We start from the raw sequence: 12627 nt of genomic DNA on the forward strand, positions 1-12627 counted from the left end.
CTCTCTCTGTCTCGCAGTCTCATTCAGAGTCTCCAAGCCGAGCACAGTTCACCGTTCCCGAGTAAAAGCGCTAACTGGCTGTCAGTCGAGCTCGGTGAGCGCGGCAGTCATGGCGGCGGCTCCGTTAGCCCACTTCGACGAGGACTGGCAGGACTTTAACGAATTCAAGCCGTCGCAGGAGTCGTCCGCCGCCGAGCTGGACCAGCTCAACTCGAACGTCGCCGCGGGGCCGCCGACGGGCCTGGACGACTTCTCCGACCTGGACAACAGTTTCTCGGGGGAGATCTGCAGCTTCAAGTCGATGGAGGACCTCGTCCACGACTTTGACGAAAAGCTGAACGTGTGCTTCCGAAACTACAACACCGCGACGGAGCACATAGCGCCCATTAAACCCATCACCGAGGATAATTACCTGAAAGACGACGAGTGAGTGAGAATTGTATTTGATTTTTTCTAGAAGTTTGCCATCTTAAACCGCTCGCTAGCATCGTTAGCTTCAGCGGGCTAGCTTAACACTATCGTTTATCGTTAGCTTGACTTCAATCAGTGTAAAGCAAACAGACAGCTCTTGCAGGTTATCGCTGATTTTTTTTAAAGCTTGTTTTGGTCGAAAATCACAAAAAAGCAATGTCAATTTGTCTTGCTTTTTTTTAATAAGATGAGTTTTACTATGGCCAAGTTGAACTAAACGCTGAGAGTCACTGAAAAACAACTTGAAAAAATGATGGATTATAGTATTGAGATTAACATACACCAAAAGTTGCGTGTGCATATTTTTACAACAACTTTCGCGCTTTTAAAAACAACCACAGCCTTTAAAATCCTTATTGTTCCCTAAAGGGTCAATTTTTTTAAATAATCCCTAGCAGTTGTTACAATGGTGCGTTCAAGTGCCAACATGCATATATTAGCTGGGAAAAGGTCAACAGCGTCCCACGCCTGCTGTCTACTGTGACGTTGCAAAGATGTAATCGCATATTCTGTGTTGCAAGTTTTGACCGCCATAGAGAAGTTATATTTCTCAATTATTTGGTGACTCTAAATTGTCCATAGGTATGAATGTGAGTGTGAATGGTTGTTTGTCTATATGTGCCCTGCCATTGGCTGGCAACCAGTCCAGGGTGTACCCCGCCTGTCGCCCGAAGTCAGTTGGGATAGGCTCCAGCACGCCCCCGTGACTCTAAAAGAGAGGAGAAGCGGTATAGAAAATGGATGGATGGGTGGAGGTACTTATTTAAGCGAATTGCCCTTATTCTTGGCCTAAATTAAGCATTTTCAAGCATAAAAATGGCTTGATGAACTAAAATACAAATACAAGGCAGAAGAAGCATTGGAATTGTGAATGTAGTATTCTTCATTGGCCACTGGGTGTCAGTGTTTGGTGAGACAGACACCAGGCTCATCACTGAGGTTCCATTGGGAACATATTTACGGTGACACTGCTGGAGCAGGAGTTTTATTTCGTTTTACATGGCTTCTGTCTACTGTATTGGCTGATACGAGTGTAAAGCCATTGAAAGCTGCAAGGAATTATGCTGTCCAGAAAAAAAAGCAGCAAGGAACTGCTAACCTGTGAGTCTGTACATTTATTTATGTCTAATACAGTATGTCTCATTTTCTCTGATATATGTACATATATTGGGTAATACAAACGTAAAGGTGAATATAGGGGTGTTATTTATTGTCCACGGGGCTCTAATAATGTAAAAAACTGTATTTAGAAGATTTTAAACAGGTTTTATATGCCGCACCTACCAACATATTCCATTTATTACCATTGAATCCTACTTTGTGGAAATTCACTTATTGCGGTTGGGTGGGGAATCATGGAACCAGTTAACTGTCAGAAAGGAGGGACTGTATTTTGTAAATAAAGGCTTCCCTTTATAAAAACCTTAGCCCAAACAGGTACTTTGGTACTTTCTGCAGTTGAGTAATCAAAACTCAGCTGCTAGATGGAAATACTGTAGAGGTCTTTCATTTTTGCAACTAAAGTACGCAGTGTTGTATGTGTTCAGTGTTAAGTCTATAGTGAGGTGATAGAACTGAATTGAATAGAGTCATCGAACAGCACCCCCTGGAAAAGAGAGGCGGGCCGAGTCTTTTCTGACTGGACTCGGGCAGGACATGCTCGGCTGCCTAACAAGCTGAGGCGAACCACGAGGAAGACGTGTACGTGCTTTATTGTAGATGATATACTGTGTATGCATGGTACTGTATACTGTATGTGTGTGTAATCAACTACTAATCCACATGTACCTTCCTGCTTTGGTTTTTTGGACATGCGCTATTGCTGAAGGGGCCATCAAACCGTTCCTGCCAGTTTCCTTTGCTACGTTTAGAACAAACCCCTTTTCCTTCTCCGTCCCCAAGCTGTGTACGACGCCTCAGGGAAAAACATTACGTAAACATGTAGCGTGTGAGCGAGTGAGCCAGCAAGGAAGCCACTCTGACACACGGGCTCCCAGCATCGTCCATCCTCACAGCGCTCACGGATGGAAACACGCTGACTTGTTTGCACATTTCATTTTTACGTAGTCAACACTGGACTGTGAGTGTGACTAATCCAGCTCCTCTTGTTTTTTGGGGGGGATCAACCGAAGAGAGGCACAGTGTTTTATTTAACCCTTGAGCAGTGCTTCCTTAAATATCCTCACTGTATTTGTCCCAAACGACAAAAAATGCAAATGGGACAACGACTGGCCACAGTATTGATCTGCATGGATTCTTCTTTTTTCCTTCTCGTTTTCTACTAAAACTCAACCTTGTGGTCTTCAGGACAAAAAAATCCTCCGTAGCAGAAATGTACTTATCACGGAACCAATTAGCATTAACGAGGGATGACTGCATGTGACGTTTTGCTGCCTGCTTTGAATGGGGAAGTAATGGCACCATCTAGTGGACAAATATATATACAGTCATACTTGTCTATAGCAGCCACCAGAGGGAGTCTCCAAAAGTGGCCGCTATAGACAGGTGGCCTCTATAGACATGTTAGAACAAACCCCAGTTTGAATGTTGACCAGTAGAGGGAAAAAAAGGGGGGAAAAATAATAATAATGTTGACTAGTAGAGGGCACTGCAGACTGCGGATAAAAGTTGTACAGCACTACTAGGCTTGTTATTATCATGGTTCATGGTTTTAATTCATCCTGAACATGCATATGAGTCAAACAGTAGCACATCACATAGTACAATTCACAATTTTGCATGTCCAAAAAGGAGTAGGAAGAAGCAACGCTTATTTAATCCTACCCCTCATCAGTTTCACATCAGTTGCAATACATTTATTCACCTCTTGTTCTTCCAAGTGTACTTTGTAGGTCTACATGACAATGTAGTGCAATCATAGCCAAGGTTTTTACTTACTAAAAGGAAGCTAGAGGCTTAATAATAACTGATAGAATATATCCACGACCCACAGAACAAAGCTGTGCTTGTAATGTCTTACGCTTGTTTTTAATATTTTACTTTTTATACGGCAGAGTGTCATTACAGCTTTAGTTCATCAGGAAGTGACGGTGGGCGTCCCGAGCAGGAGAGCTCGGCTCAGTGCTAGCTGTGAGTTTGGAGAGAGTTGGGAAGTGTGTTTATGTTGCCGTGGATGTAAAGTCCTGCAGTGTTCTCTGCTGTTAATAAAGCCATTAAAGTGCATCGGCGACGTGAGTCTCTCCTTTCCCACAACAAGCGGCATTACAGTATTGACACACATTGTGCACATTGTCTCACACCAGGAAATAAACAGTGTCACTTGTTACAGGCATTTCCTGGACAGCTATGTAGTGGGGCTTGTTTAACCTTTGCCTTGTGGGCAAGCAGGAAGGAGAGACGATGCTGAGAGATGTGTGTGTGTTCTGAGCTGCTGTCTGGTGGCCGCGTTCAATAAATAAAGCTGGCAGAAGCAACAGGAGAAGTTTCCTTCTTTGCTTCGGAGCTGAATAACACTGACAAGTTAACAGACTAGTAGCGAACGGAAAAGAAGACGGCTTTTTGTGTCGAATACAGAAGATGAGGACTTTGATGGATTTGTGGATGAGGATTGATCAAAAATAACGTGAGTACATTCTAAAATACTTCAATTAAGTACAACCCAACTCAGTTTTGCTCCCGCTGCCGCATGCATGCTAGCGTATGTTTTTTTTGTTTGTTTTTTTTGTAGCGTCGCTGGGAGCACGTCCTGTTCCCAGCCTACTTTTTGGTAATGTTTTGGTGCAAATGCTCTTAAAGTTACATGTTTGACCAGAAAATAGCAAGTTCAAAAGAAAACGGCTTTTTATGTGGAACAACTGACAGTTTGTGTGGATCTTGGTAATGATTGTGACTGAGCTAGGACTCAGTAATTGAAGTCTACACACGACGGCTTCATTGATTGAAAAACAAAACTTTTTTGTGCATGAAGCTTCTACTTGAGTTGGTAATTTGGCCACTATATGCGGTCAGATATTGACCAAGGGAGACAAAATGGGTGGCCGCTGGCCGTGTTAGACAGGTGACTGCTATACACAGGGTCTATAACATGTAAATTTGCTGGGGGGGATTCTTCAGTGGCTGCTATAGGCAGGTGGCCGTTCTATAAAGGTTGCCGCTAAGACAGGTTTGACTGTATCTGAAAAATATCATTGAAATATTGAACACAAAGAATTGAGTTAGTAAAAGTGGATTTCAAAATGGCATTTTTAGTAGATGCAAATGGTTACTGCAATTTCTACACCCTTTTTTTCCTTATTTTCAACTTGACAGATCTTTTCCTTCCTCCGCCATCTGCTCATGTGATTTGTTTTGCTGTTTATTTGGAATAAGGCCGTGGTGCCAGATGGCTTCGCCATTTGCGTGCTAGTTGGATCATCTAAAATGATTGTTGTGATGCTCAACTGTGCTTGTGTGTGTTAGCGTTGACCCCACAAAGCAATCACACACTCTGCATCGTCCCTCTGGCTGCCTTTCAGGGTATGGAACACACTGACTGACAACTACGGCAACGTGATGCCCATCGACTGGAAGACGTCACACACCCGCTCCCTCCACCTGCCCACCCTCAACCTCAACTGGCACGAGGTAGAGCTGCTATTCAGTTTGATTTTGGAAATATATTAATTTATCCGTGAATTCACACCAACAAAACCCCACCTGAGAAAGCTTTTTGGTGACAGAGACGAGGAACAACTCACTTCTAACAAGTAAAAATGACTGTTTGGTGTACAGCAGGGGTGCCCAAACCTTTTCCTCCAGGGAGGCACACAGTGAAAAATGAAAGGATGCAACTTTGCCACACTTATATTTTGTAACATGCGTACACATGCTAACAATTATATATACTGTATTTATTCACATGCTAACAAGTTATGTTTATTTTATCTCAACGTGTACACATGCTAACAAGTTATATATACTATATATATTTATTTAATCTCAACACATGTACACATGCTAACAAGTTATATATACTGTATTTATTCACATGCTAACAAGCTATATATATATATTTATTCACATGCTAACAAGTTATATATTTCATCTCAACATGTGTACACATGCTAACAAGTTATATATTTATTTCATCTCAACATGTGTACACATGCTAACAAGTTATGTTTATTTCATCTCAACACGTGTACACATGCTAACAAGTTATATATACTGTATTTATTCACAAGCTACAGTATATATATTTATTCACATGCTAACAAATTATATATTTATTTCATCTCAACATGTGTACACATGCTAACAAGTTATATATTTATTTCATCTCAACATGTGTACACATGCTAACAAGCTATATACATATTTATTCACATGCTAACAAGCTACAGTATATATATATATATTTATTGACATGCTAACAAGTTATATATATTTATTTCAACTCAACACGTATACACATGTTAACAAGTTGTATATACAGTATGTATTTCATCTCATCTTTGCCATATACTGTAGGTGATACAGCAAATTAATGCTATCAACACTGAAAAGTGTTAACAGTTTAAAGGCCAATACTTAAGTGGTTGATGGAGCTCCACTAAAAAAAGCATTTCCCTAAAACACATTCGAAGGTGTGTTTACATTTCAATCTTATTGTATTATTCAAAGAAAGGTCAACAATTGGCAGCAGGATTGATTGCTTCCCACAAATATATTTGTTTCTTATAATGTTATAACATAAAAAATATTCTATTATCTTACAATGTTATAGAATTACGTGTATAAGATATTTTGTCTTTAATACTTCAACTGTGTGCTGTCAGAACGACATGATTTTTCCTCATATCACGAGTTGATGCTCGTAAAAGTGCAACTTTTTTCTCATGAGATTACGGCTTTTTTATTTGGAATATTTGGACTTTATTCTTATAAAGATACAGCTGTTTTTTGTTTTTTTTTACATTTCTGATGTTTTTTAATGAATCTTCCAACGATGTAAATTCTTACATTTTCCAAAAATGAAAGCTTTATTAGTTGTTTTGTTTTTCATAATAGTACAACTTAAAAACCCTGCGGGTTGGGAATGAGGTCCTTCCCGGGTGGAGGAGTTCAAGTATCTCAGGGTCTTGTTCACCAGTGAGGGAAGGTTGGAGCGTGAGGTCCACAGGCGGATGGACGCATTGCCCTCACCTATGGTCATGAACTTTGGGTCGTGACCCAAAGAAGGAGCTGGCGAATACAAGCGGCTGAAATGAGTTTCCTTCGTGGGGTGGCTGGACTCACCCTAAGAGCTCGGCCATCCGGGAGGGGATCAGAGTAGAGCTGCTGCTCCTTCACATGGAGAGGCGACGGTTGAGGTGGCTCTGGCATCTAGTCCAGATGCCTCCCTGGTGAGGTGTTCCGGGCTTGCCCGGCCGAGAGAAGGCCCCGGGGCAGACCTAGGACACGCTGGAGGGGTTATGTGTCACAGCTGGCCTGGGAACGCTTGGTATCCTCGTAGTGGAGGTGGCCAGGGACCGGGAAGTCTGGGCTTCGCCGCTGAGACTGCCACCCCGCTACCCGGACCCACATAAGCGGAAGAGGATGGATGCATGGACACTAAAATGATGTTATTTTTTCACATTCTCGTAAAATTCAGACTTTTTCTTGTCAGATAACTGCTGACTTGTTCCATTGTTTTTCTAATTAAATGATATTTGTAGAATGTACTGCTGGCCGCACTTTGGACACCCCTGGTGCACAGTATGCCAATGGTCGTAATATCAAGATCATAGTCTTATTAACTCAGTGATCAACTAAGTACCATCAACTAAACCTCTGCCGCTCCTATTACTATCTTCAATGATTTCACAGATTGACGTAACAGGTAAAAAATAAGTGTTTAAAACAAATAAAGTAAATAAAGAAGAAATAAAAAATAATAATATATGAAAAATAATATATCAAACATTGATTTTTTAAAACTTTTAATTTAACAATGTAAAAATACATAGTAAAAAAGACTGTAGCCATTTTCATTCATTGATTGTGTTATTTCATATGGATTAGTTTTTATGATACAGTGTAATGTATCAATGACATTTTTCAAATGTACATTTCTTCATCTAGTCATCGTATGGTAGCGTCTTTCTCTTTCTCTTTCCGAGTCTACTTTACTCCACTCAATCGTGTTGAAATGTCCTTTTCTAATTTAGCTTGACTTTTGCTGAGGGTGGTGCTTTTGTATGAAAAATACTGTAAATAGTTTGATTGATGGAGGAGTTGACCCCAACGATGACGTTTTTATCCAAAATGAAGCTGATTTTTATGGAAAATATAATATTCTTTCCTTTTCTGTGGACATAAGTTGGACAACCAGTCTTTGGATCTGTCAGATGACGAGGAGCTGAGAGAGCAGATGGACATGCATTCCATCATCGTCTCCTGCGTCAGTGACGAGCCCCTCTTCACTGCAGAGCAGGTAACATGTGACACAGCAGTCCCAGCCGAATCTCATCTATTACTTTCATTTCATCCACGTATCGTTTGGTCGTCAAGGTGATCGAGGAGATAGAGGAGATGATGCAAGAGTCTCCGGACCCCGACGACGAGAGTCCCTCCCAGTCAGACTTGTCCATGCTCTCCGCGGACCTCCACGGCCTGAGGCGCTCCGGCTCAGACACCAGCTACGAGGACCGTGAGTTTTGCACGTTTTTTTGTGTGCATTTTCTTAAAAGTTGCACGTGCCTTTGTGCTTGTCTGTACCCCCTCGGGACCTTCTGGCAGTTCTCCAAAGGGCCTAATGAGGTGTGAGAGGTCGCACAGCGAGGCCTCACGCATCCACGCATCTAACATTGTTATGTAATGTGTTACAAATACAAACAGACGCCTTATGTAAGATGCAGCATATATTTATGGGGTTTAAGCACGTTTCCAGACTGATGAGCAATTCCACGCTTTTTGGACTGACTGACTCACAAGTCACACTTGGACAATGTTTGTGGCTCACATTGTTATGTTTAGCAGCTATAATCCTATCCAACCAGGATTAAAATAACCCCAATGAACACGCTGAGCCGACAACGGGTTCACTCAAACCCTCACGCAAGTAGACAGTGAGGCATTTTGGCGATTTCACACAATCTGCGCTCCCGTCGTCAGGACTGCGCCAGCTGACCGTGTCGGAGCTGGCCGAGACTCTGGAGGAGGTGGAGACGGCCATTCGCAGCTACAGTGAAGAGCTCATCCAGGCTCTGGCCCTGCGTGATGAGCTGGAATACGAGAAGGAGGTGAAGACACACACCGCATAACGCAACACACCATAGTGAAATGGTGATGAGACGTGTTTCCATTCAGATGAAATGGTGATGAAAGAAATGAAAAGGAAAGCTGGGGGAGTCTCACTCCATTCGTTTAGGTGAAGCACTAGTGTGCAGCATTTCCAAACAAGTATTGTGTTTACATGCGTCCCTCACTCTGTTGCTCCCTCTCTTTATCAGTTCAATGCAATTACGGTAGTTGTTTAGTTGGTTAGTTAGTGTTTCTGTAGCACCAAATCACCACAGCAGGTGGACACCTGAAGGCCACACTCCTTAATGCAAACACAACCAACTGAATCAAAGCTGACCATCACAACTAACATGATGGTGACACCAGGTGAAGAACAGCTTCATCTCCTGGCTCATGATGAGTAACATGATGTTGCCACCAGGTGAAGAACAGCTTCATCTCGCTGCTCATCGACGTGCAGAACAGACAGAAGGAGCACCGTGAGCTGCTGCGCAAGAAGAAGAAGGTCCGCAGCATGACGTCCACCACGGGAGCCAACAGCCAGAAAACCACCGGCACAAACGTGCCCGGCACGGTGAGTCACGAGGGCATGAGGGGTTGGGGGACACTGGTAAAGACGGTATGGAGGACTGGGGGGGACGCTGCTGCTGTCTGTCATGTCTTCTATCCTTCCTTCCTCTCACCTCCTTGTAGCTCCTCACTCTGGAGGGACTCTCCAGTGTCATTCAAAATGGCCTCCGCCAAACTTTTGGTACCACAGGAGGGGACAAACAGGTGCCCCCCCCGTCTTTTTTTCTTGTTCTTTTCCTCTCTGGTTGATTGTTGTTTTATGTCGGCATGCTTCCTTTCCCCACGGATACGCTTGGTCTTTGATCAGCTTTTCTTCAGTTGTCCTCATTTTTGTTTTGCTGCTTTTGAGTTTGGAGCCAAGAGGGCGCTGTTGTCATCAGCTTCCGTGTGTAACGTCAGCCCTTCTTCTGCTCAGTACCTCACCACAGTCATCCCCTATGAGAAGAAAATGGGCTCCCCTTCAGTGGAAGACCTCCACATCCTAACAAAGAGTAAGTGACTCCATCAATCACTTTATAACACCAGATAGACATCATGGCTTCTTTACTGATGCTTTTAATGGAAGCTCCTCTGTCTGCCGCAGTCCTTCAGGCCATGAGGGACGACAGCGAGAAGGTCCCGGCCCTCCTCACAGACTACATTCTCAAAGGTAAGCACGCACACGCACGCACACACACACACATTGCTTCACAGTCACCTTGTTCCTTACGGTTTTTGTTTCCACTGCAAGCCAAGATGTTACACACCATAGAGCTCTTATTGATTAGCTACAATAGACCATAGAACTCTTATTGATTACCTACAGTAGACCATAGAGCTCTTATTGATTAGCTACAATAGACCATAGAACTCTTATTGATTACCTACAGTAGACCATAGAGCTCTTATTGATTAGCTACAGTAGACCATAGAGCTCTTATTGATTAGCTACAATAGACCATAGAACTCTTATTGATTACCTACAGTAGACCATAGAACTCTTATTGATTACCTACAGTAGACCATAGAGCTCTTATTGATTACCTACAGTAGACCATAGAACTCTTATTGATTAGCTACAGTAGACCATAGAGCTCTTATTGATTAGCTACAGTAGACCATAGAACTCTTATTGATTACCTACAGTAGACCATAGAACTCTTATTGATTAGCTACAGTAGACCATAGAGCTCTTATTGATTAGCTACAGTAGACCATAGAACTCTTATTGATTAGCCCACATCACACACCATCTATCAGTCCTCCTTATCTTAGCTTAGTTTAGCTTATCTTATCTTATCTTATCTTCAGTCCTGTAGCTGGCGCTGTTGCTAAAATGGCCACAGATTAAAAAAAAAAAAGGCTTTATGTAATTTATTTTTGGAGTTAAATAAATGCAACTATTTTTTGTAATAAAAATGGAATATTTAGAAAAGCGCTACAGCAAAAATGGTTAGCAAAGGTGGAGAAGTGGAAAAGTTGCACACTTTCATTGTTAATATGTGGCCATCGCTGGAAAAAGTTAGGACACCTCTGCATTATATCACACTGTTTTTCAATGGAGACACGCTGCCCCCTGTGGTCAGTCAATAGAAGTACATGGTTACAAAATGGTGGCTGTTCTTACCGCACTTTGACCTTTGCCCTTCCTTGTCTCCCGTCCGTGCTGCTGCATGGTCCTTTGGGCAGCTCTGGTATGAGCATGGAGGATGCTGAGGTTTGTAAAGGACAATGACTCTTCCTCTCTCTGAAGTTTGTCTGCATTCATGTCCACCTCACACCCCCCTCCCTCACATAGCGTCCCTTTAGCGGCTAGCGGGCAGTAGCGGCTGTTTACGTGTTATCTCCTCACGCTCGTCCTTCCCCGTGCTCATCGTGTCTTCCTTTGTGACGTCTAATCAGCACAGGCTTGACGGTCCTATGTCCTCTTTGTCCTGTGTCCGCAGTTCTTTGTCCCACGTAAATCCCTGAAGGGAACCCCCCAGGAGCAACATCGGGCTGGATCTTGGAGAAAAGTTTTTAACGCAGACTTTCTTACCTTACGCCATTTTTACCTGGACGCCACCTTCCTCAGATTTGAACCGACTGCTCCACGGACGTCGCTAACCAGTATTATACGTCTTCGCACCTCATGTGACTCCCAATTTTATTCCACGGCCTTCGTCAGCTGGTCCCAACGAGGGAAATGGCGTCATTTGTCCTGAAGAAGGGAAAGGAATGCTGGCAGAAACCTCTAGAGGGCAGCAGAGTGACAACACCGTGAGCAGAAGCTTCTCATGTTAGCATCCGCCATCTTCCACATGCTACATGGGACTCCGCTAGCTAATAGCTGAATGTTGACACAAGATGACTTTTGTAACTTGCACAAGAAAAAGGGAAAGGACTTGGGGAAAACTAGCTAGCTGGACAAACAAGAACACTGACCTCACGCCCGTCATACCTCCTGCATTGTGTTAGCTAGCTTGCTAGGCATGCCAGTGGCTACGTAGTGTTTGTTAAATGTTTACTTGTGTTTGTTTCAGCTCATGTAGTAGTGGACATGTATTTTTTAACGCCTCTCTTAGATTAGCACGAGGCAAGCTGTAGCTAGCAGTTTGTGTTAGCATGTGTGCATTTTTACCCATCATCACCGACCATGACAACAATCTTGGTAAGAACAGTACTGTGCTGCTTTTATGCTAACACGTTGAAGTTGTCGGAGCGCGCCACCTACAGGGAAGCTTTTGTTGTTTTGTCTTTTAAGGGAACCTTTTGACTTGCTGTACGATACAATCACCTTTTCCAACATTCTAGTAGCGGCTAAGCTAGGTAGCATTTCAACACTTAACTTCAACCACATCAGCCACACTCACGTACGACCCTTAGCCTTTTTACATAGCCTTATGCTAGCAACGTCGCCGTGGGGCGGAGATTAAAGTTTATGTTTACGTTCCAAGGAATCAAAAGGGTGCGCTTTTAAAATATTTTACATGGGAAGACAAAGACGACAAGACGTGTTTTATGAAACTGATGTGCTGCGTGCACTTTACGCACATTTCATCCTCGTGCGTCGTCATGGATTTGAAAGGTCTTATTCGGTGGCTGACCACATAGATTTTATGTCCTGATGAAGAAATGTACCTTAGTAACCAAGTTGCAGAAGTGTATTCTGCATTTGTACGCCAGAAAAACACAAAATCTTCCTTTTCATTGATTTCCATGCGATAGAATTGGAACATTGACCCCGTCATGCGGTACTGTAGTGTAGAAATACGGAGCACATATTCAGTTACTGTCGTACTGCTGGCTTTGTTCGGCCACCATTCTCTCCACTCCAGTGGTTTCTATGTTGCACCTCCTTTCCAATAAAGCAACACGTGAGACCTGCTTGGATGCTCTTCCTTC

At 43.0% G+C, this 12627-nt stretch overlaps 1 protein-coding gene across 3 annotated transcripts; it reads left to right on the forward strand.

The window, feature by feature from the left end:
• fez2b (fasciculation and elongation protein zeta 2b) lies at positions 1 to 12627 on the forward strand. 3 transcript variants are annotated; one of them, XM_054762321.1, is made up of 11 exons: positions 1 to 426; positions 4947 to 5055; positions 7772 to 7885; positions 7963 to 8101; positions 8566 to 8693; positions 9116 to 9268; positions 9388 to 9468; positions 9680 to 9755; positions 9848 to 9913; positions 10933 to 10960; positions 11190 to 12627. In XM_054762321.1, the coding sequence occupies exons 1-10, from the start codon at positions 110 to 112 to the stop codon at positions 10941 to 10943; spliced, it is 1194 nt and encodes a 397-aa protein (XP_054618296.1). In that variant the 5' UTR covers positions 1 to 109; the 3' UTR covers positions 10944 to 10960; positions 11190 to 12627. The 3 variants fall into 3 exon arrangements, with proteins under 3 accessions (XP_054618296.1, XP_054618295.1, XP_054618297.1); XM_054762320.1 differs by lacking the exon at positions 10933 to 10960; XM_054762322.1 differs by lacking the exons at positions 9388 to 9468; positions 10933 to 10960.

The sequence above is a fragment of the Dunckerocampus dactyliophorus genome, chromosome 19 (genome assembly GCF_027744805.1).
Source record: "Dunckerocampus dactyliophorus isolate RoL2022-P2 chromosome 19, RoL_Ddac_1.1, whole genome shotgun sequence".
In the NCBI taxonomy this organism is placed as follows: Eukaryota; Metazoa; Chordata; class Actinopteri; order Syngnathiformes; family Syngnathidae; genus Dunckerocampus; species Dunckerocampus dactyliophorus.